At 38.4% G+C, this 24,456-nt stretch overlaps 1 protein-coding gene across 2 annotated transcripts in view; it reads right to left on the reverse strand.

Annotated features, from left to right (window-relative positions):
• Positions 1-22,397, reverse strand: part of prkcha (protein kinase C, eta, a) — a 30,905-nt gene extending 8,508 nt beyond the window's left edge. Inside the window, exons 1-10 of one of the 2 annotated variants that reach the window (XR_006106538.1) lie at positions 21,679-22,397; positions 14,395-14,458; positions 10,758-10,911; positions 10,631-10,665; positions 10,457-10,539; positions 7,879-8,008; positions 7,645-7,778; positions 6,656-6,784; positions 6,239-6,412; positions 3,141-3,295 (exon numbers count right to left, since the gene is read on the reverse strand). Coding sequence is in view for 1 of the 2 variants with exons in the window: in XM_042501395.1 (XP_042357329.1) it covers positions 3,141-3,295; positions 6,239-6,412; positions 6,656-6,784; positions 7,645-7,778; positions 7,879-8,008; positions 10,457-10,539; positions 10,631-10,665; positions 10,758-10,911; positions 14,395-14,458; positions 21,679-22,029 (1,409 nt within the window). In the remaining variant the exon portion in view is untranslated. The remainder of the gene's footprint in view (positions 1-3,140; positions 3,296-6,238; positions 6,413-6,655; positions 6,785-7,644; positions 7,779-7,878; positions 8,009-10,456; positions 10,540-10,630; positions 10,666-10,757; positions 10,912-14,394; positions 14,459-21,678) is intronic. The other variant, XM_042501395.1, reaches the window with a different exon arrangement.
• Between the last annotated feature and the right edge of the window lie 2,059 nt (positions 22,398-24,456).

Consider the following 24,456-nt stretch of genomic DNA (forward strand, 5'->3'; position numbering starts at 1 on the left):
CATACTGTCAGACTTTCTTTTTTCTGACGGTCACGGGTTATGAGCACAGCTAGACAAACTACCACTTCTGAAACCTCTACAATGCACATCAACCTAAAGGCCTGCTTCACCTCCAAAATGATCGTTTGTATGTTCATGTCTAACCCTGTGTTATGTTGAATTAGTAAAGAAAACTTTATTTTTCTCACATGCATCCACAGGAAATTATCCAAAAACAAAACAAAAAAATGTTGATGAATTTAAGAAAAATGGATGTGTGTTTAACATCAGCAAAACTATACAAAACATCTGTTTAAAAAACTGTCACACAGCTCACTATAACACCACTATACCAAACGTTTCTGCACTTAACAAAAATTTAAATGCAACACTTGTTTTTGCTCCCACTTTTCACATGTTTTTGTTTTCACTTGTTTTTCAAATCTGTGTTAGTGAGAACTTCTCCTTCTCCAAGATAATCCAGCCACCTCACAGTTCATTACACAACCATAGGATCTCCAGTGTCATTTTCTTGCATTTGGCAGTGCATCCAACCATCAGTTTATATGAAATGCTTCCGCATACAAGCAGTGCATGGGCAACTCAATAGCATGTTCTTGCCCATGCATGCTACACATGTGTAGAAGCGTTTTAAATATTACTGTTTTAGTGGAAATGCGTGTTTGGAAAGTATGGAGCATATGACTGGATAAATGAAACTTCCATTATGGTGCACGAGATGTGTGAGAGTTTGTAAATGGTTGTTTTAATATAAGTTTGCTGTTGTTACATGTGGTCCCCTTTTACCTCAATTCATCAAGAATTTCACCATTTTTAGATTCTTAGTTAACTGTTCAGACATGCAAGAAAAACTAAGTTTTCTTCATAGATTCAATGATTCAATGATCTTTTCCACAGTCTGGTTCGAGACACCTCCACATGCACTGATAGCTTCACAGATTTCTTCACAGATTCAGTGAAATACAAATTATCATTTTGGGGTGAAGTATTCATTTAGAGTTACACCACAATAACAATTATGTAGTGTCTCCTTATACATGATGAATTAAAGCACCCTTAAAATAAGATTTTGGATGAAAGTAATGCATTTTTTAAAAAATATTTTGTTCCCTAATTATATGGTTTGTTCTCTGACATCATGGGAAGGACATTTTCTGGTACAGTCCCTACAGAACTTTTTTTGCAGGGCTTTCATTCTGGACTGCATGACACTGAGCAGCTGTTCGTGTTACTGTCTTCACCCCCTGCAGGCTCTCAGATGCCAGCCTTGGTTCAGACTGTTTGAAGTCTAGATGTATTTTTTATATCATGAAAAACTGTGGCATTTTGAAAAACATCTTTAAATTTCTTTTTAAGGAGGACAGTTACGGAAAACATGAAGTTGAATCATCAGAGAAGCTTTAAAACTCAAGCTAAAAGATATATAGAGTATGTAGAGAGATACATCTAGCTGAGCCATGAGAAGTCGTGCATATTACACAACACAGTGACTGAGGCTACAGTCGTATATCCATGCGGCAGCATGAGCTCTGCTCTTCTGGCACTGGTCTGATGTGCGAACTGCTCTTTGGCTTTTTATTTTAGTTGTAGCATGCAAACGGCATGTGGCCTCTTAAACTAACAGTCATGCTATGTGGTGCAGGCTGACACAGAACATTTGGACCACTAAATATAACTCAGGATTTAGCTCACATGATGCTCCTTTTGTTATCATCTTGCACTGGCAGGAAGCCTGTGGCCCTGCCACCCTACTCCAAAAAGTGGACAACAGCATCCTGAAAGGTGTCAAAGAATAAACTCAAATATCTGATGCTAGAAGGTGAGCAGTAAAATGATTACCATATAAAATTCAGAACATTATATAAAAGTACTAAAAGTGCAGTTCACAGAAAACTAAAATTGCACCCATGCTGTTATAAGATGCACTCTGTGGCAATATGTTGTTACACTGTGTTTGCTATTATAGGCTATCGGCCTTGAGGAAAATACAGGTGATAATGAGCTTAAACTGCAGAAGTGTTGGCTACAACACACTGAACTCCAAGATCTGCTTGGAGAATAAAAAATGGGGGGAAAATCAATGATGGATACCAATAGTTTGAGAGGAGGCTGAGATGAAGCCATGGAGGCAAACTCAGTATTTGACTAATGGCTTCACTAGATTTTTCAATAGATATGGTAAGTGAGGAAATGATGGCTGAAAAAACACACTAAACAGATCCATCTTAAAAGAGTACCCGTAGAGATTTTGTATCTCTCCCATAAAGTTGGACAATTTCCCAAAGTCACAGTATCCTGAGTTATGGTCTCTGGTACGGATCAAGATCCAAAATTGCTGGATAGTAAATTTTCCATTGACTGTCCCTGTTTGATGGATGCCCAAATCTTTTTCATGCCACAGGTCTTCTGCTATAATTAAGGCTGTAATTTATCACACATTCATCTATCATTTTTTAATGTAGGACTGTCTACAAATCCCTATACAGATCCTTCATAATTGCACTGTGCAAAATTCCCACTTGTGCAATAATATGTTGTACTTACTATACAATAATATTTATATTATTTTTACATTTCAGTGCTACACACTGTGTGTATTACAGTTATGCTGTTCAGTCATCCATCAACAGCATACAGTGTATGTATAATTGAAAGTTCTTAAGAGTTTTAAATTATTTTATTTTTTATTCTTGCTTATTCGGATTTTTGTCATGTTTTTCTTTTTCCTGTTTTATTTCACAAGATCGCTCTTTTTCCTTGCTTTCCAATTTGGGATTAATAAAATCTATTTTATCTTAGCTTACCTTCTCATAGTCTCCAAACTCAAACTGATAACCCTGTTTATATCATTAAAAATTATACTGTATTATTCCATGTTTCCATTGCAGTTTCTCTATGTTCGTGATTTTTTAATGGCGTGCCAATACTTTGAGACAAGATTTTTTTGGAGTGTAAAGAATTATCCTCAATAATATTAAATTAATCCTCAAAAAACTATAGCAGGTCTCATTAAAAGACAAAATATCTTACTGCAGCAGACTATTAAATAAAACTTTAGAGACTTTTCTGTGCGCAAATATGTTCAACTCTATTTGACACAGCAAAGCCCGTTAGTATTATCTGTGTTTCCTTATTCAGACCTGTAGATGATGCCTTTGTTGTGCAGGAACATGAGAGCAGAGGTGATCTCTGCTGTGTAGAAACGTGCTCTTGGCTCTTCAAACTTCCTGGACTTCTGAATGTGGAACATAAGATCACCTCCATTCACAAACTCCATCACAAAGAAGAGACGATCCTGCAAAAAGTCAGAAGATGACATTTACACATGTGCACACAAACCACACAAGCCTCACAGAGGCTCACAGGTGATTATACAGTCCAAGAACCCATGACCGTGGACATGCCGAGATTGCTTCAAAGATGATACATGTCTGCTACTCATAAATTTCACATGTCTGTTTAATGGATTCCTGTGCAACTAACCGAAGTTGAAAGTCAGCAGAGGAAAAAAAATACTGATCAAAGCCATAAATCTTTCTCTCTCATTACAGGCTATGGTCGATATGTGATCTAGAAAATGAGAGCCTGGAGGGAGAAAAGCACTGCAGGAGAACGTGATGTAGAGATCTGCTCATAAAGCTTCCCAAAGTGATCAGGACATTCAGCTACAGCTGACTCCATTTAACTGCTCTGTGGTTCAGAGTGGTCAAGGTTTTTCCCTGAGATTTATTATGCTTTATAATAATGTGCTGCAAAAGTAAATCAGGCATCACTCTGTGTGTGGCAGAGCTGTAAAGCTGTAAAAGGAATCTTTGAATTCACACCAAAACAGTTTATAGGTTGAACTCTCTACTGACTCTTATTAAATAGTAAAATTTTAAAATGCTGGTTACACTGACATCGAGCCCCGTACCATTTTATCTCAGGAACCTGGTTCACAGTTGTACCTCAATTAAAGTCCACAATTCTAGTTGAATGTTGAAAACCACAGATGTCATTTCCTGCAGTGGTCATTTCCTGCAGTGGTCATTTTAAATTCATAGCCAATGAAAGGCTGCTTCTGGAATTTCCAAAGTTTTCTTATCCTCATTTATTTTGCAAGACCTTCTGCAAACCTCAGTGAGCTTGATGAGTTTGATGTCCAGTGATGTGATATTACATTTAATTTGCTTTTTAATGGTCAAGTTGAAAGCTGATGATAAACTGCTTACAATTTTCCAAAGACATCTGGTAAAAGAAAAAACATGTGCCCACACCACCTCACCACAGAAGCAACACACCCCCTCTTCTACATTTCCATACCCACTCATTTGCTTCAATTTTACACTTCCGTTTTTTGAAATTTTCAAAATGTCCCAGGTGCTTTCACAAGAAAAGGCCAAGTAATGTATACTGACAATATGCAAAAGAAAAGTGCGACAAGACGCTTAAAAAAGAAATGACGAGGGATCGTGGTAGAACTAAGGCTTCTCTGTGGTTGTGTGTGGGTTTGACTGGATCGGGTAGGGCAGTGTCACTGAGTAACTTCTTTCCTTCGAGCTGCTCTATTTTGATCCAAGGTGAAGTAGGTCAGTGACAGTTCAAACAACGAAAGCAGATTAGGTGTTTCCTGTCTGTGCAAGGAGGATCAGCTCAGCCAGTTGAGCCTCATTCACTTGCTCCCTCAAGCTTCTCAGGCACAACACTGGAAAACTGCTGCCATCTGCTGACCAACGTACATATCACAATGCTGTATCCTAAAACCACACTAACTGTACAGTGTGTATATCTATACTGTTTGTGTGGTTAGCAAACAAGCCAGACCTCAGCCATTGTGTACAAAGAAAACTAAAGCAATAAATCCAGATTAATAGACCTGACATAATGTGGGGAGTAATATCTGATAAAGCACAAAAGTAAATGCCACGCTATTTACTATCATGGATGTTAAGCATTTTTTATTGTATTTATATGAATGTATTGGTAGGCAAGGTTGAAAGAAAGAAAACTATGCTACATATAGATCAGAACAGAAGAAAAATATAAAGGACAAAAAGACTTACAAAACAGTTTAAGGGATTGAGGAGAGATCTGGAAATCAAGCATACATATTTTACCTTATACCTGCAGTGCTATTTATGAGTCTAGATTGTTTTGGCGTAAATTGCTAAATATTAGAGATATTGGCTATAGCGATCTCTGCGTTCTAAAAGCACCAAAAAATGCATTTGATGACCTTAACATCGTCTCTTTCCAGAAATCATGATCTGGTTACTCAAGATGATCCACAGACCTTGTTGTGAGCAGTTTAATGTAGGAACCTATTTTCTATCTACCGAACTACACTTGCCCTCTGTATCACCGTGCAGAAGGAAGCAAACACCTACTGCGAGCTCACCTCGCACCACTGAGGGTGCTAACATTACAGCTCACCCAAGAGGGACGCCATTAATGTTTACATCTCGCGCTGTCACAAGCTCAAAGACTCTCATCTATGAGTAGATGCACACTTCCTTCTGCACAGTATTACGGTCAGCAGGTGTACATGAAACTGCTCACAATAAGGTGTGTGGATTATCTTGAGTAATCACGTCATGATTTTTAGGCGCTTTGAGCACCACAAGGTGAGTGCCATCTAGTTCCGCGATATCAGAGAGAAGGCAGACATCTCTATGGCCGATATCTCAAACACTGCAACTCACACCAAAACAATCTAGACTTATACATAGCGCTACAGGTAAGATGAAAGACATGTATTTTTGATGTTGGATTGGATTTTTATATTGTATTGCAATTCACAACAAATAAATCAATAAAAAAGTGGTATGCTGAAAAGTAAGATATACACTGCCATACAAGGCATTTAAACCGGGTAAAAAAAATATTTTTTTAAATCATCTTTATGAGCTGCTCATGTGCAAGAAACTACAATCAAAACATTGTACAATACTGCTTTATCTTTAGCAGTTCAGAATGGGGAGGGATCAAAGATCCTCACCTCTAAGAAACTTCCAAATACAGTATAAAGGGTGTTTTAGAGTTTAACGCACTCAGTTTGCACTGTGCTCTTTTCAAGTAACAGCACTTGTTTATGCCCCAGCTTGATCAAAAAACAGTTTTTCAGGAAGGCAAGGGGGAAGGTTTTTGTTCTGAGATGAAAATATTACCTCTGTTGAATTACAAAAAATGCACAGATTGCCTTCACAATAAAAGCTTACTGCATTGTGACACAAGTGCACATATGTGTGTAAGTACTGACCGGCGTCTGGAAGCAGCAGTACAGCTGTGTGAGGTAGGGGTGACAGCGGGCCAGAGACAGCACCCTCTTTTCAGTCATGGTGCACTCCACATCGTCATCCTGCAAAATTATGTCCTTCTTCAACACTTTGACCGCAAAAACCCGATCTTTGCTGTTTAGTTTCGCCAGCATCACCTGCAGATACGAAGTACAGTAGATGAGAATTCACAGGTTTTGCAGAATCCAGTGCCACCGTGATTTTTATCTACTCATATAAATGTATCTAGTAATGGTAATGCAAACTGATATGCTCAAAGTTACAAAATCTTTTGGTAATATTTCTTAATTAAATGTCTCTTGACCTTGTCCTTGGTTACCTAGTGTGGGTAATCACTTTGTTACACAGAGCATTTCTCAACATCCTCTCATCATTCCCACCTTGCCAAAACTGCCTTTGCCAAGAACTTGAAGGAACGTGAAGTCTGAGATGCCCAGCCGAGGCGTCTCCTGCTGAGTGGGAGTACTCTCTCTTCTTTGAGAAGGCACCCTCACCTGACTGGCACTGGCCTGTAAATGCAAAAATAAAAACAATAAAACACCACTTTGATCAGCCTGATTATTAAGTCCACATTAAAAGTTCCCATGAAATGACCATCAGAGTGCCATTTGATTCTACATGTTTACGTTTCCTGTAAAAACAGGAAGCTAGAGAGGGACTTGTTGTGGATACTGATTGGCATTACAATAGCCAACAAAAATGATTGTGCATCAAGCACAAATTCAGATTGACAGTAGCTACTAAGTTACATGAAGAACAGTAATGAGGACAGCCTGCTCTCTGTTGCCAGGGGCTTTTTCCACCACCATTGCCTACTTGTGTTTTCAAAATTTTTAGTCAGAATCCATATACATCGATGCAGGATATGTGAAACAGTTTCGGTGCTTATTTTCCATAAAACTGCAACTGATACTACTTTCTCGCTGTCTTTTCTCTCCAGCAGTGGGTTGACACATACGCAGCTTCACTGCCCCCATAGTCCTGCCTCCACTTACTCTCTCTCTCTCTCTTCTTAATTAATTTTCATTCAAAGGCTTCTTTATGTTTTTCTGGAAATGACAACCACTAAAATAGATTTAAGAAAACCTACAAAATGACTGTCGTCATTATTGGGTCAGATGGGGACATAATAGACAAACTTGACAACATAAATACTTCAGTTGTTCAAGTGTATTTCTTGTTGGTAACAGGAAGTAAACAGAGACTAAAGCTGTTGCCCTAGCAAAAAAATACCAATTAAACAGTCCATACGTGATGATAGCAGCAAGGCGTGTGGAAAAATAAACTTAAACATATCTTTAGATTTTATGGAAACCTAAAGTAAACTTCGCACATATTGGACTCATTTGCTAAAACAAGGCCTTTGTACCACTGAGTTGCGTTTAGAGAGTCCTCCAGCCTGTAGACCCATTTCTGCAAGCGCATTGGCCAGTTCGACACTGTTGACCCCACAGCTGGGAGCGACGTTGCCTTTGCAGCGGATATGAACATTCATTTTGCAGACTGGAGAAGAGAAACCACACAAACAGCAGCGCTCAATAACAGATAAATTAGGACATTTGAGATCCTGATTTTAAGAGACAAATCTTGACGCAGGTCTTACTTTTACAGTGCAGCCCCTGACGGACTATTCCCCACAGCAGTGAGCCGCAGTGGTCACAGAAGGTGGGCGACTTGTAGTTGTGGATGTTGAACATGTGAGGCACGTTGATGCTGAAGCCTTGGGTTACAGGCTGTGGAGAGAAGACATACTGTAAACTAACCACTAATTGTTGCAACATGGTCAGCCACACCTGCGCATATTCTAAATAACCTAAAATTGCCAAACAGACTGCATACTGAATAATGTTTAGTTCCTATTTTAGTCATAATGTGACCTTCTTTCGGTTTATTGCTGCATTTGCTACTCTCTGAACCTCCAATAGGAAGAGAAACCTGTAATGGTCAGTGAAATAAAGTAAGAGAGAGCAAAAATTACATGTTCAAATAATAACACATGTATTTATAAAACATATAGAAATACTACAACAAGCACATGTGGAAAAGTACAGTATTCAAGCTCAGTGACCAGCTCAACACAGAAACAGGAACATGTGCAGTCTGCTAAACACTGCAGGTGTCAGTCAGCAGTGTGTGTGTGTGTTTGTGTGTGTGTGTGTGTGGGAGGGGGCTGTAACACATCTGCACATCCTGTATTACACAAAAACTCCTTCAGGCGTAAAAAAATAATAGCAACATCTTAAGTGCCCAAAACCTTCAGATACAGTAATTACTGTATTATTAGGGGTGTCACGATTTTTAAATTTTAAAATAACTTTAAATCAAAAGCAGGACCAGCAATTCTTCCTGTAGATATTTTATCTCTCAGCCTGCAGCTACACTTTTCCAGACCCTGGAGAAGATGGCAAAACAACAGAACTGGAAAATCCTCTTGCTTTCCTGGAGTCAGCGGTGTGGCAACATGTTGCCTTCCACGAGAGTTACATAAACAATAAAAGTGCTGCGGACAGAAAAACTACAGTTTGGAGGCTTTGTAACACATGGTTACCATAGGCAAATTCACGTAACATGACAAAATGGCAGGACATCATAAACAAAAAGATTTGACAGGAAAAGTAACATTTACACAGGCAACTCTTCTATCCTCACTGAGGATCAGGGGGAAACTCAAGGTATTGTTGTAGAGTTATCTTCAGTCAGAACATGAGAGCATGTGAAAAAAAAGTATACAAAATGTTAATTGAGAGCTATAAATTTGTCCCCAATCTTACATGAAATTGTCTGAATGGATCCAGACCTTTGAATCCATCTTCTCCACTGAGATGACTGGGACTGAGCACAGTGGCACATGTGTGTGTGTCTCTCTCTCTGTGTGTGTGTGTGTGTGTGTGTGTGTGTGTGTGTGTGTGAGAGAGAGAGAGAGGGTGACAGAAAGAGGGGAAGAGTAAGTGAAAGGTTCACTATTGCACGCAATGTTTCTGTAAGTTTGGCTAATAATAACTTTCTTGGGAAGCTGCTTTGTCACTTTTTGACGCATCACTGACACTAAAAATAAGCAAACAGATGGATGTGTAACGTCTTTAGTACCCATAAGTGGAGCTGGTAAATCACTCCCCATAGAATACTTTCATGTTGATTGTTTTAGGAGTTGCCTCTATACAGAGCAAAATTTCTATATATCATACCTAATGGAACCCATTTTTTCTCCTCTCGCATATTCTGAATTGCTTTACATCCTGAGGCTGTATGAGAAGCTTTGGCAGGCCATATGTGGCCCGTGGGTCGCTATATGATGATGACTAATCTGGAGACTCTTCGTTCTATACAGTTTCTTTAATTGACTGTTGAAATAAGTTATTTGATATTAGTTTTTTAATAAACCATATGGCCTCAGCTTGGAACATTCCAAAAATATGGCAGTTATATCACACTTGATACCATCTTTTTAACCTTTTGAAACCTGAGGCAATTCATTTGATTTCCTTCAAAATCATGGAGAAAAGGCAACAAGCAACTTAACAAGACAAGGCCCAAAAGTTGGCAAGAAATTAGAAAAAAGTTCAAAGAAAGTTACTTGAAAATAAGTTTAAAAGAAAAGAAAAAAAGTAAACAGCAATAAAGCAAAAAAAAATACTCAAGATAAAATGTAAACATTTTTTCCCTGTAACAGTATTTTAAATATATAATTATAATAAATACAATTATAATAATTACAAATTTTCCCTAGTTAATAATCCCACCTATTTTAAAATTACTTTTTAGGTTATTTTCTTGTCACCTTTTACTAATTTTTTCAAACTTTTTCCCCATGTTTTTGAAAGGGTCAAATAGTTTGTGAAAGGTGCTTGAATATAGCACAAGCAAAGTGATGTTAATCCAGGTTTCAAAGGGTTACAGACAACAGAGAAAAGTGTAAATGACTAAGGAATAAGGAATAAAACCTATGATCTGTTGATCTTTATGAATCAAGACCTAATAGACGATAAAAAAAATGTAATTTAAATGTTGACCGTAAAATCTAAACTCCAGTTGAATCATGGATTTGGAGAATCATGACACCCTTATTTGTCATTCTTCTGATGATCTGCAGTGACCAGAAATCCTGCTGTTGCAACAGCATACTGACACTGTGTACAGGAAGAGTGTTGCGTCTTACAGTCTGATAGTCAAACTGTACTTACCTGATCTTTTGCCGGCTTCTTCATGCGAGGACAAACAGTAACGACCTGCTGGTGGCATCGTTTGTGAACCACGCAGGTACACACTGCAGAAAACAATCGCTTAATGTCAAACTTGTAACTTGTGTCTCTATGTCTAAATAACTTGGGCAGAAAGAGAAAATAAAGTCTGCTCACCTTGGCACTGGTAACCCTGCTTTCCAAAAACACCCCTATAAACAGAGAAGGAGACACAATGAGGTCCAGCTAACAGTCCACAGACACGTGCGGGCAGCAGTGATTTGTCCTTGCTCAACTTTCTCACCAGATGAACTCTTTGCAGTGAAAACAAAAGGTGGGCTGACGGAGGAAAGTGGACATGAACTTGTGTCCGTTGACTTGGTGGATCCTTCGTTTCACTGCCCCGTGACGCTTCCTTGTAAACTGCTTGTATTTCTTCTCTTTCACTATGGCATCATCTGGCAGAAAAAAATTAGAGCAGTTTGTGATAAAACAAAAGGAGCGCAACAAGTGCTGCTATCAGTAAGTCAGAAATGCATACAGTAATTCCTAGACCCATTACAATATAACCGAAGGTTTATGGATCACTGTTTCTCTACAACAGCTATTATCAATATTTTTGCATCAACAATGTATAAGATAAATACTGAGAGAAAGGGTCACTCGTATTGTCAAACTCAGAATAATAACCATCTCTGCAGAGCTCTATAACATCTTTCATCGTTTTGGTTTTGGTTTTGGTTCTGGTTCATTCTCAATGCTTGTTTTTGGCCACAGCAGGCAGCTGTTTTCGACTAATAAGAACCCACCAAACACCTGTTATACGCAACCTGCTCGGACAGCATACAGACAAAGTTAGCGACAACCTGGTGAATGCGGTGAAGCATTTGGCTGCGATAGAGCAACATATTTCCCACAGACATTGGTGCAGAGCTCCAAATGAATACAATAATTTTTTTTCCATGTGTGCAAAAACTTTTCCATCGTAACTTTAAAGCTGATAGATAGTATGTGAGTTTTTCAGTCCACTATATACATTTTGTTGCAATACAAAAAATTTATGTGAGATACTTATTCTTGAAAAACTTTATCTTATTAGTTAGAACAGATGTTGACAAATTTTTCTTTGGGGTACATAATCTACAGTTAAAAAAGGTAAGAAATCGCAATATGTGTTATGGTAACATTAAGCATATCACAAAACGTTCGACTAGCTGACTTAAGATTGTTCAGTTGTTATTAAATTAAAATAAAGGGATACAAGTCTGAGAGGGGCTCAAATGTGTCTTCACATTATTAAAGCAGAACCAAATAAATGCTTGGAACACTTGCTTGATAGATAATGTAAACAGCAGTGACTTTTTATTTGACTGACAAATCAACTAATCTTTGTGTTTCAGTAATGGTCCAATGTTCCCCCGAATGATATTACAATATGATATTTCCAAACCTGAACAAATATTGTTGTATCATTATCAGAATTATGGCTAAACTTTTTATTCATTATATCGTCTGACCTCGACTGTACAATGACAAAATGTCACTTGACATACCAAAAAAAACAGACTATAGAGTGATTTAACAGAAGACAGATGGAATAAAAGAAAGGGATTTTAAAAACAATGAACAATAGTCCTTTAGACATTGTAGTGTGTAAATTCACGTGCACATCTTTTTACCTCTGGCATGGCTCTATGTGTTCTCGCTCAAAAGCTAAAATGTAGAGTTATTTATGAGATGAAAACCACACAAGCATTACGGAAACCTGCCTGCTGACCCCCCCTGCAAACAACATATATATTTGTGGTAGACGCGTAAAAGGTGTGAGGGGTTACACTCTTTACACGGCGCCTTTGTACACTGAAAAGTCTCTATCATATGCACAACTTGATTTTTCTATATAAAACATAGCCTATTGGATAAAGATATTTATAAATAAAGAATGTGTAAAAAGAATATTGACTAAGGCAGCCTAACGATGACATATTCATTGACCAAACCTGTCTTGATGATGTGAAAAAACTGTAATATCATTTTGCAAAGTCAGATTTTCTGACTTTAACTCAGGAAATTTTAAAATAAAGTAACAAACTGAGTCATTTAACATTTTTGTTTCCGATGAGCAAAGATTTTTCTCTGAGTCAAAGGCATATCAGTGGAGCAGTCCATTACATTAAACATTACTTTAACATTTTTCATTCATGTTGCATATATTTGCCATATGATGATATGTATCAGAAAATATTTTTATTTATATCATGTTAGTAATGTCAGTAACAGCCCTATTGTTGGCTGACCAAGACCAGAATGATGCATTCACTGGCAATCATTTAGAGATTGTATTTTCTTTTATATTTAGCAGCTGGCTGTAATTGTTCGTGGCTGTTTTCAGCCCTCACGTCTCCCTTGAGGTTAACCAGCACACAGATAATGATAATGTTGCAGAACTTATTTCAGACTAATACAGTGTGTACACTCTAAAAATATAAAAATATAAAAAGGCTGAGCTTATCTCCAAAGTTTGGTGAGTTGACGGTGTTGTTTACTAGCTGTTTTGTGACAGTATGGTGCTTCTCTGGAAAACAAACATTTTAGTGGACTCTGCTGAGGGCAAAAAGGGTTTAAAAAAATCATTTCAGAGTAGTGTGCCAAGAGCCTTTGAAAGTTTAGAAAATGATATTTAAATAAACAACCAAGGGAAACACTAGAACTACATTTGTTTATGAAACACTCCAATCATAAAACAGTCAATATTTAAAAAAGTAAAAGTGAAGGTTTTCCCCTAGTTTCCAACAGCGGGAAAGAAACTGAAGCAACTTCCATATTTGATACATTTGTCTTTTTTCAACCTAATCACCTGTTTGTTTGTTTTTTTGCCATTATACATTTCTGCAAATTTCAGCTAGCTCACATTTGTACATTATTATGTAGAGGATGCTATCGCTAACGGGGTTAATACATGGTTCAGTTAAGTCACAGAAACCACTTTGTTATGGTTTGGAGAAAATCATGTTTTGGCTTAAAATACCAGTTTGTTTTTGTGGTTAAAAACTCAGCAATGTCACTTTTCATGGCACTAAACCCACAGGAAAAACAGTGATGGCTCACTAAAAAACACCCAAGTTTGGTGTCCTAAAAGCCACTCTAAACCATGACGGGTCGCTAAAATAACCCAACACAATTGATGCCTAAAAATTCACTGTAAAAACACCCACCTTTGGTGCCCAATAAAAAACAAAACAGTGACCCGTCGCTAAAAGCCAGTGAAAAAACAGTGATAGGTCACTAAAAAACACCCACTTTTGGTGCCTAAAAAGCTGGCAAAAAACAGCAATGGGTCACCAAAAGATCGTACTATGCCAGCCTTTTCTTCTGGAGACTTGACTGCATGTTTTTCATAAGGAAATGAAATATTAGTGTTTCATGAGGTTTGGCAGGCAGAGAGGCATGATGGTGGCAGATTAAAAACAGGAACTTAACTGAGGCCATGCAGTCACTAACTTACCAAACTTCTGCTTCAAAAGACCTGCAAGGTCACTTCTCACTCATCTTATTTAAATGACTACATCTTTTTGGTTAGAAGATCATGTACGTATCTACACTCAGTGTTGATGTCCTCTGACGTCTGAAGAAGCAAACAGCAAGACCAAGCATACCTGACACATACTTGAGTTACACACAAACACGCATGCACACCTATTTTCAACGCCTCTATTGTTACACAGCTGCAGTTTGGGTATTTGATGGCTTACAGATGGTTATTATTCAAAACAGTAGGCAGTGTTTCACAGACAAGAGGAGACAAGGCAGTGACTAACTGTGTTGACATGAATGCTTAGCGCTGTTGTTGAAGATTGTGTGAAAAAGAAACAAAGGAGAGCGATTCTTCTGCATGAAGATAAAACATTGCTCAGCATTTCAATCTACAGAAGCAGTCTTACCATCAGTGAAGGATCCAGTGAGCGTAATGTGGACGTAAACTTTACCCTCTGGCTCCAAATCCATCTGCAGACACACAAACGCACAATTACATCGCAGCATACTCAAAGACAATAAACAGAAACAGTGCGGACAAATATTCATCCACCACAATAGTACAAGACTAATTCATTGTAAAAACATAGGTAACCCACACTAGCTTATATGAAAACAAAAAGGAAATCAGAAATATGGCAGATTTTATACTTTTTAATTACATTTTATATGGCTTCAGTTACAAAAGCTGGGTTAAAGGAGACATGAGGTAGTATCTGACATCTGAGCATCTGTCCTTCAGCTCTGGAACAGGAAATATGGAGCTACGTAACTGCATATTTTTGCATTCTTCAGTGTGTACGTTATGTCGGAGTGGCAGAAAGACAAAAGAGCAGGTTAGGCAGGTAGGGCTGGTTGCAGAGGTTGTGGTGATCTGATGCGATGCTCAGCTGAGAGTGACATCTGACAAACAGGTGCATTAAAAAGCTTCACACAGAGAGAAGGGTCTTCAGCAACGGGAGGACAGAACAAGATACATCCTGCTGCAACCACTGAGTGGAAACTTGGGTCACTATATGCTTAAAAAAGAATCTATTTATGTTACACATACACCCCCGCCTGGAAAATACTGTCTGCCTGCAAAAACAGTGACACATTACGTGTCACTTCTGGCCATCCAGATGGCACATGTAGGGTAAAGCTTTCAGTTAATGGAAGATTTCATTTTACTTCACCTCAACCATCTCCAGTTTTGTTTTCGGTTTCCTGCTCATATCCTCTGTCTCTATTTACAGTCTAGACAGCAAGTTTGACTTGACCACTGTGAGGACTTCCTCCGTGTGTGCTATCTTTGGTATTTTCACATTTGCTTTGTCTGGTCAAGCTCTAGTAAAGAACTAAAGAGCTGCAATGCATTTCTGAAATGTCTCTCCCCTCCGGTCAAACAGCTCAGCTGTACAAAAGGAGTCAGATTAAAGGATAAGTTCTGTCAAGTCTGTCTTAAAACAATATTTACATGTATAACTACCAATTCCAAAAAAATATGAGAGACTGTGTAAAATGTAAATAGAAACAGAATGTAATTATTTGCACATCCTTTACAATATACAGAGCGGGAAATAAGTATTCAAAACACCTTTTTTTTTTCTATTGCGTATTTTTCTAATACGTAGGTGTGCATGTGAGCATGAATGGTTGTCTGTCTCTGTGTCAGCTGACCAGGGTGTGCCCCTTCTCTCACCCAATATTAACTGTGATACACTCGGGCCCCCTGTGACTCTTACAGATAATGAATCTATTTTTTTAAATACAGCTATTCACAAGAAATTTGAACCAGGTATCTGTATCAACTTGACAAATCTACACTGATAAAGAAATTGTGACATTTTGATCCCTACAAATCATGTGCAGCTAAGCAGAATGACACAGAAAAAAGTATTAAGCACACAGAATTTTTTTTAATACTTGGGGAAGGCTTTTTTTTTTGCAATACCAGCTTCAAAGCACTTCCTGTAAAAAGAAACTGATCTCTCACAGTGTTAGGATGGAAATTTTGGCCCATTCATCCTAGGGCATGACAGATTATCGTGCTGACCAATTATTGGGGCCGATATTTGGCATTTTGCCAACTGTCTGTGTCTGCATTTTATTTTAATGATAAAAAAATAATTAATTAAAAATGCAAAGAAATTGTTAGCATTGGGGGAACTTTTACTTTGTAAAACCTCAGGGAGCTATTTTTATTTATTAAAAAAGTTGCTGGGCTGATTTGATGTTGAAATTTTCACTTTTAATTAAACATTTGCTAAAGACATCTTAACAAAGTTTTGTGCTGAGTTAAAAATCGACAGAAAGATTTTCATCTTATTGTAAATGCATACTGGTTCCACACATCGGTTATCAGTCTCATTAACTACTTATTATCAGTATCGACACTGAGAAACCAATATTAGTCGACCCCTCATTCATCCATACAGTCTTTAGATTTTAAAGATTTGCGGGGCCCACTTGTGAGTCTTGAGAAAGCACTGTACTTTCAAATCTTCAGAACAAAAGAATAATTCACACATCTACCTCAACACAGATGCGTAGGTGGGGGACTGGGGACTGGGTTATTAAGGGGCTTAACAACAGAGCCAGGCTGTTTTGGTGTCAGTGAGAGTTTGTTGGGACCGTTAAGCGGCTCGGTGTCAGGTGTTGGCAGCATGTTAGCTGCTGCTGCTGTGTTAGCTGCTGCTAACCGGGCAGACGGTGAACTGACTCTGGGGGGAGCAGCTCAGGAAACGGTCCTTCAGTGCTGCGTTTAACCTACAATGTTATCAGCAGCAGAAAGTTCACTGAAGTTTACTTTCAATTTATGGTTTAAAAGGCTGATTGAAGACTGGTTGTACCTGTTTACCATCGTCAGACAATTTACATTTCAATTCTTACATAATTTTTTTTGCAAGTACTCAAGCACACTATAAAAATTTCATACAATTTCAAACAACCATTTACTATGTAAAAAGGAAAGACATCTACTTAATGTAACCTGTGAGATCTGGAAATGTATTATTTTGAAAATCCACTTTAACCTTTTAGACTTTAAGCATTTATTAAGAATCTACCTATTTAATGTGAACACTTTGGGATATGTTTATGATTGTCACTATGCAGTGATAATCATAAACACCCACTGCACGAGGTAAATGTGGCTGATTACAACCTCGCAGCCACGCCCCTCTCTTTTGCCACAAAACTGTTTGCCTGATGGTCTTGTTATTGAAACATCGCAATGAATTTACTTCTTTTGCAAGTTGGACAGTGGGCACGACTTTCAAAACTTTGACAATTAGTTGTATATAGAAAGAGTTCATGGTTGCTGTCAAAGCCTTACACTGGCTTTTGGCTATGACTTAACTGAACTGGGAATGTATTTCAACATAGGACAAGAACTGTGAATTTTGTCCTCCACCCCATACATTCCTCAGAGAGGGACAGAAGGAACTATTACAGCAACTAAGAACTCTTTTAATGTACTGACAGGCATCTGAGTATTGTTTAAAGACAGACTTGAGCTGATATAAAACAGATGTATGGTAGAAGGCAGCATGATGCTGTAGTTTAAAAGCAGAACAGTTAATGCTGTGTCACAAAGGAGGAAGTTTCTTTTCTCTCTTTTTTTTAAAAGTTTAATTTTTTTCAAAAACGGGCTGGGGCCCGTTTCAGTCGAGTAAGCAGTTCACAATACTGGAAAATGTTGAGGGGCTGTATTTAACTCACTTTCAGTCTCAATGCTCCTCAGAAGCCACCATATTGTGAAATTAAAGAGCTCAAAGGAGTCAAAGATGTCCCAAAAGATGTCACAATGCAATGCCATGTGGAGTCAGCAGGTGGGAGGCAAAGGAAACTGGCCTTATGTGTCTAAATGTCATATGGTGAATGTCTCAGACAGATGACATCAGAGTGACATTATAAGTTAAAAGGAGTTGAGTAAGTAGAGTTAAAGTGCATCACATCTAACCGTGTGCAAAAGAGGGGGTAAAAACAAAAATATGGAACAAAGCCGGTAGAAAGTGAGTATTTTCACAGTGGGCCCTCCAGCGCTGATCCGATGGTGGGAACGCAGTGATAAGCAGCAGTGTGGGCGTGTGGAGGCTTGTGCCTCAGTCTCTGCTCTCTCACATGTGAAACAAACCAGCCCAACACTTCTCCTGTGCAACAAAGAACAAACACCCTTCACAGTTCAGATCTGACAAATAACAACTTGAAGTGAGAAAGCCAGCTAATTACTTCTTATAAACCGTGAGCTGAGCTCCACTTTCACACCACTTCCCCTCGACGCTTGAGGGTCTTGGTGAAGGAGTGTGCAAAGCTGTCTCTGATGTTTTTGTTTTCTTAATTGATTTGGCACTGCTCAAACATGCATAAATGCCTACTGTTCGCACATAAGAATATCCTTTTTTTTTTTTTATCATATTTACACTCATTTAAAAGTTTGCAAATGCTAGAAAGGGGGAAATTTGCAGAAGTCTGCTTAATAGCATTTGTTGATATCATCATTTGTGCATTTGCATGTCATTTATATTCTTCTAATTTCTTTTGTATTTCGATATGTTTGTTTTGCTGTGTCAAAGCAAAGCGTAATTGCAAAGCCTTATTGTGAATGTTTTTAAGTGCTACTTGTTTGTTTGTCAAATACTTGTGGAGTTATGATAAAAATTCAGTAATTACACATGTTTAAAAAGTATGTAAATGCTTCTCCTCTCAAACACTATGCTACTGTGACTTTCTCACACTAAGGTGAAGAAATACACAAGTGTTTGGACAGCCAGTGAGGTACAGAGGTGGGAATATACATTTTGTAAACATTTTCTACAATGTTACTAATTTAGTTACATATAAAGCAGTTATATTGAAGCATTCGTCTCAATGCATAATGCTATATAAGCTTTCATATTTTGTTTTTACATGCTTTATGTTAGTTACTATAACATCCTCTATGGCAAAGGCCGCTGAATTACTTTACTTTTGTAACACACATTTCTTTGTAAAGTTCTTTTACTAGTAAAATGAAGCATTTTGCAACATATTACAAATCCATCGAATGATCAGATTAATTTAAGGTTTAAACTATTTTTTTATATTTTTTGCAGAAAAAAATGTGCTTAAATGCCCAAACTGTATTGGCTGACAATTCTGTGAGAGTGCACATGGTCGATACCACCTCAGCGTGCTCCAGGCGTGGACAGGCTCAGGTTACATTAACCAACACCTGCAGTGGCTTATAGTGCTAAAAGGATGAAAATGAGCAACAAGAGGGGAACTCCAGCTTGAAGGAGCAGTTTTTTGTTTGTGTCTAGAAGAGAGTGAGACGTGTTATGATATTCATCATAAGGCATTTAATCTGAGCTTTGATGAGGTCCATTTTAACCTTCAAGTTTGCATTAGGAAGGCAAATTGAGGGGGTTTATCACCATGTATTTGTCTGAACATGCAGCTCAAATGCTGAGCAGGGCAGGCAGAAGCAATGTGATTCTGTTTGTGCTCCCTGCATTGTGGTGTAACAAGTCGACTTTGGCAGAATTAACACCTCGACGCAGCAGTGGTACATGTGGTTTCAGCCCACATTCGCTGGTGATCAAAGTACCATTAAGTCATTTAGTTAATATAATGTGCTGAGTGTGTAAAATGTGAGAAAATATAAACCATGTGCCTTATCCTTCAAAACAATGTGTAAAACAAGCATGTTAAATTAGAAATATAAAAAGAAGTCTAATGCTATAATGTACAACAGATAGATACATAAGTAAGAATAACAATAAAAATATATACTATATGTGTAACATGTTAAACAAACAGAAGATATAATGGTGATGTGAATATGTGATCCTTCAGGACACCTGTGCATACAAAGGAGTGTTGATGTTTTCAGGCAGAAAAACAGGCGATGTTACTCACACTGACAGTGACACGTGTAGCGAACATCGATGGCCCTGAGCTAAATTGCATGTTTTGGTTCCTTAACCTGCTCTCAAAGACTGTTCAGCATGTGTCGAAGCTCTCATGGGGAAAAAAATACAATATTTCCATGTAATCTATCTAAAGGAACTACATTTAGAAAAACCTGTTTTACAGTATTCTTCCAAAAGTAAATGAGGAAATATTATTAGAATACTCATTGATGGACTGTGAGACAATCGGTCCGTGAGCCAGAACATAACTGCAAAGACCTTAAGAGCCCCCTTGGCTCTTTAAACCTCTAAAATTCGTAATTTTTCTACCTATTTCTGGATTCCCATTATCAAGACTGGGTTACCAGCATAGTGGACTGCTTTTCAAGGTTTCCTAAAATCTTTTTCATGACATTTCACCTACTGTTTTGTGTTGATACTGGGCTCACATAGGACTTATTCCTCAATAAAGTTGCTTTGTATCAAATTGGCACAAGTTAGTTGACATGCAGAAAACTATAGGGCAGGTATTTTTGTAGCATATAGGTTAGCATCTGGGCCTCTGGTAGTGTTCAATACCAAGTGCATCAATTATTGTTAATAAGCTGTATTCAGAGATGGCCTCATAGTGTGCCTTTGGTTCAGCTCCATGAGGGTGCTTTTATACCTGCTTGCAGATCTAGTTTACTGTCTCGTGTTTTAATTCATAACGTAAGTACTCAGATCTTATACTCAGGTTAAAGAAGTAGGTACAGAGTGTACATTTACTGTTACAAGTAAAATCCTGCATTAAACACTGCACTGAAGTGCACAAGTATTAGCGTCAAGATAAATATAAAATACAGAAGTAAAAGTACCAATCATGCAAAACTGCATATTTCACATTACATCTGCATATGCAAAGTAACAAAAGCTGTCAGAATGCATGTATTTAACAGATTAAAACTAAATGTTGTGGCTGCTACTAACCCTACCCATTGAGCAATATAAACAGTTGCTTAGGGTCCCCTGGTCTAGAAAGGACTTTTTTAATGAACACAATGAGACTATATTTTCTTTTTTTTCAACGAAGACAGGCAAAATGAACCATTTATGGGGGCTGTTACCGCTTTCCCACTAAAATGAGCATATGTATGCTGGTTTTTAAACGCGGGAAAACTCACCAAAAGTGGGCAATAGTCACCTTTCACATTGCCACTCTGGAGTTGACAAGTATTTTTTCTATTGTTTTCTTTTTTTTTCTCGTGTGTCACTTAGCATGGAGGCCAGTTAAATTACTTTGTCACTTCTTTTTAATATCTCTGAACTATTCAGTCATTCAGTTTCTCATAACACAACACACCGGTTAAGGAAGTGAAATTAGCCTGTTCATCCATGTGTTATGTTTCCATCACTGCCAGGAGATGATAAATACTCATGACTACTGCAGACTTATTTGTATCAGGTGTGAATGCCAATTTTACAAATTTCCACCACATTAAAAAGCCAGATGTTTGCAGGTGTTAGCTGTGTTTGTGCAGTGGGAACAAGTCTTTAGTCTTTGCATGGTCATTTGTTCATTATGGATGGTTAAACTAACATTTAGCCTGCAGTATACAATGTAAACATGATACAGTGAGACGGGGGGCAAACCAAACTTTCCTTGGGGGCCCCAAAAGTCTGGGGCCGGCCCTGCATGAAAAGTGTTGTGGGTATGGGCCAAGGGGGACCCAAAGGTAGACCTAAATGTGTCCCCCGAGGCACCCTAATAAGTAAATCCAGCCATATTTCCTTAACAGTTTTCCAATTGATGCTCTTGATAGGTTTACTTTTACTCACCCATCCCTCGAAAGTCTCTCCTGTGTTGGAGGTTTTGATGAGGTCCTCAAACTGGATGATGCAGTTGGCCACAAAGTCATCGTATCCGATCGGTGTGTCGTGGAAAACGGCCAACTCGATCTGTTTCCCGTCGGACACGTTGAGGCAAAACTCCTCGTTGAACGTCGGCGTGTTGGTTTTCTGTTTGGTGAGAGTTTGTCCAATTTTCACCTCGTCCACCTTCACCACGACGTAGGGGTCTAAGGCTGGGGGGGCTTTGTTGAAGATGACAGCGTGACGGAGGGAGAAGGTGGTCGGCGTCAGGTCCACCGCCTCGCCGATCCGGAGCTTCAGATAACCGTTAAACTTCATTTTTATTAGCTAGTTTAGCGTCGCGCGACAAGTAAAAAAAAGCACTCAAGAAGCGAAAAATATAAAACAAGGAGGTTTAAAAACACTCACGCCTACTTCATATCAACACTGACCAGCAAAAATGCTGTAATAAATTCATAGTTTTAATCTTTGCACTCTAATTTGATGTCAACACTTGCGCTCAGTCATCCCGGCTGTACATGCTCACCTCCCGCCGCTCAGTCGCTGTCAGACCCTGAACGCTCCGCGGAGTCGGTCTGAACCTGGTTCATGAAGTGTCAGTAAATAGGAAACCACAACACAGACATGCTGAGGAGGAGGCACAAGTTCCGCATAACTTGTCACGGAGCGCTCATGCCCTCACACACAACCTGTCACTGTTGGTTTGGTTTGTCACATGACTGAATTTGTAGTTCTTGTTTGGAAAGAGGAGTGTGATACTACATTGACCATGATGCTGTTCGCTGGCGGTGAGATGGCTCACCTGTGCTGTGCTGAGTGAGGAAACCGCCCCACAGTGGCTCTTATGGTGAACTACATGAAAGCTCAAAAAAAGTTGTGAAATGTAGGATGGTATCTAAGTGGTGTTATTTTTAGGTTAATTGTGTTTATAAAAACAAAGGAAAATAAAATATAATAGAGACATTTTTTGTTTCTTGTCCAATTTTTCTTGCCAATTTGAGCGACTCAAAAAATAGCAAATAAGTAGTTAAAATTGGAGAAACTGCGGGAATGGAGAGATTGCTGAATGGGCCAAAGGGCCGATGCACCCCTGACCTTCACCTGCAAGATATCATTCAAAGAGATCACAACCAGGAAAAGACTCAGAATAACCAACAAGAAATAAAATGACAACAAAGATATACAATACTACCACAAAGAGACACAAAGTGAATTCAAAGAGATGCAAAGCAACTACAAACAGAATCAAAATTACAACGAAGACATGCAAAATGACCACGAAGAGATGCAAAGCAACTACAAACAGAATCAAAATTACAACGAAGACATGCAAAATGACCACGAAGAGATACAAAATTACTATGAAGAGATGCAAGCAACTACAAATTGACTCAAAATGAACGCAAAAAGACACAAAATGACTACAAAAAGAAAATCTATTACAAAGAAATTCAAAATGACCACGAAGAGATACATAACTACAAAGAGACAAAAAAAACAACAACAAAGACACTCCATAATGACAACAAAGAGAATGAATGAATCCTATTGTTTCCTTTCTTCTCAGTGCTACTCCTTCCTCTTTAATACTTTACATGCCTCTCTGTGTCTCTCTCTGAGGGTGCTGTGCCTGCTCCATCCATAAATGCCACGATCAAAGTCTCCACTTTATTGGTGTTAGACTTGACCTTTCACCCCACTCTGCCAAATGTCAGTGCTCCCCATCCCTCTGCTCCAGCTGTTATAAATAAAGAACCTGGGTCCCACATCTTACACATCCCTGGGATACAGACTGTCTTGTAAACAACATCTCAGACATGACCTTAACTGAGCAGAGAAGGTTGTAATGATAAAGTGGGCAGATAGCAGCTTGGCTCGGTGCAGGAGTGTGAATACACTCACAGCTACCAGGAAGGTTTGAGAGTTTTCTGTCTGACCTGAGTCAGACAGTGAAACATTTTTCACGTGAAATTTGCACTGCTGATCATCTCAACCAACAACAGTAAACATGTTCCCGCTCACTGCCTGCATTATTTGTGACCCACCTTAGAGGGGCAGTGTGTAGGATTTAGGGGGATTTATTGGCATCTAGAGGTCAGGATTGCAGATTGCAACCAGCTGAAACTTCTCCCAGTTAGAATTCCTTCAGTGTTCATTATTCAGGGTGTTTTAAGCGGGAGCCAAATTATGCCCACAGGTCTTTTCCTGTCCAAACAAACAATCCAGGTGATTAAAACTGGTAAAAACAGGTTTCACATTACAATTTTTTTTCACATTACAATTTTTTTTCTACTATGGCACTTCTCATTTAGGCCGCTAGCCCAGCTCCGGCTAATGTGTGCTCGCCTTTTTTCTCTGATTATTTAAAATGCGCTCACCTTTTCTTTTTTTTTTTTATCCAGACGTTCAGGAGGTTTTAACTTGGAGGTGAATTATCCACAGAGACCTCGACCTCTCCAAAAGAAACAGACTGAACCACTGAATTAAACCAGCAAAACTTTAAATAAATCACTTTATTGTCACAAATCTGATGCTGTTTAGTATAATATAAATAAAGAAGTTTCACTTTAAAGTCTGTGTTTTTCTGATGCTGTTTGGCATGTCGAGGTTGGGTTGCTAACCTAGCATCTTTTTTCTCGGATAATTTCAGATCCAGACGTTCAGCAGGTTTTTACTTTCAGCCAAATTGTCCACAGAGATCACTTCCTCTAAAAAAAAAAAAAAAAAACCTCAAACAAACAAAAA

This window comes from Plectropomus leopardus, chromosome 14 (assembly GCF_008729295.1).
Source record: "Plectropomus leopardus isolate mb chromosome 14, YSFRI_Pleo_2.0, whole genome shotgun sequence".
Lineage (NCBI taxonomy): Eukaryota > Metazoa > Chordata > Actinopteri > Perciformes > Serranidae > Plectropomus > Plectropomus leopardus.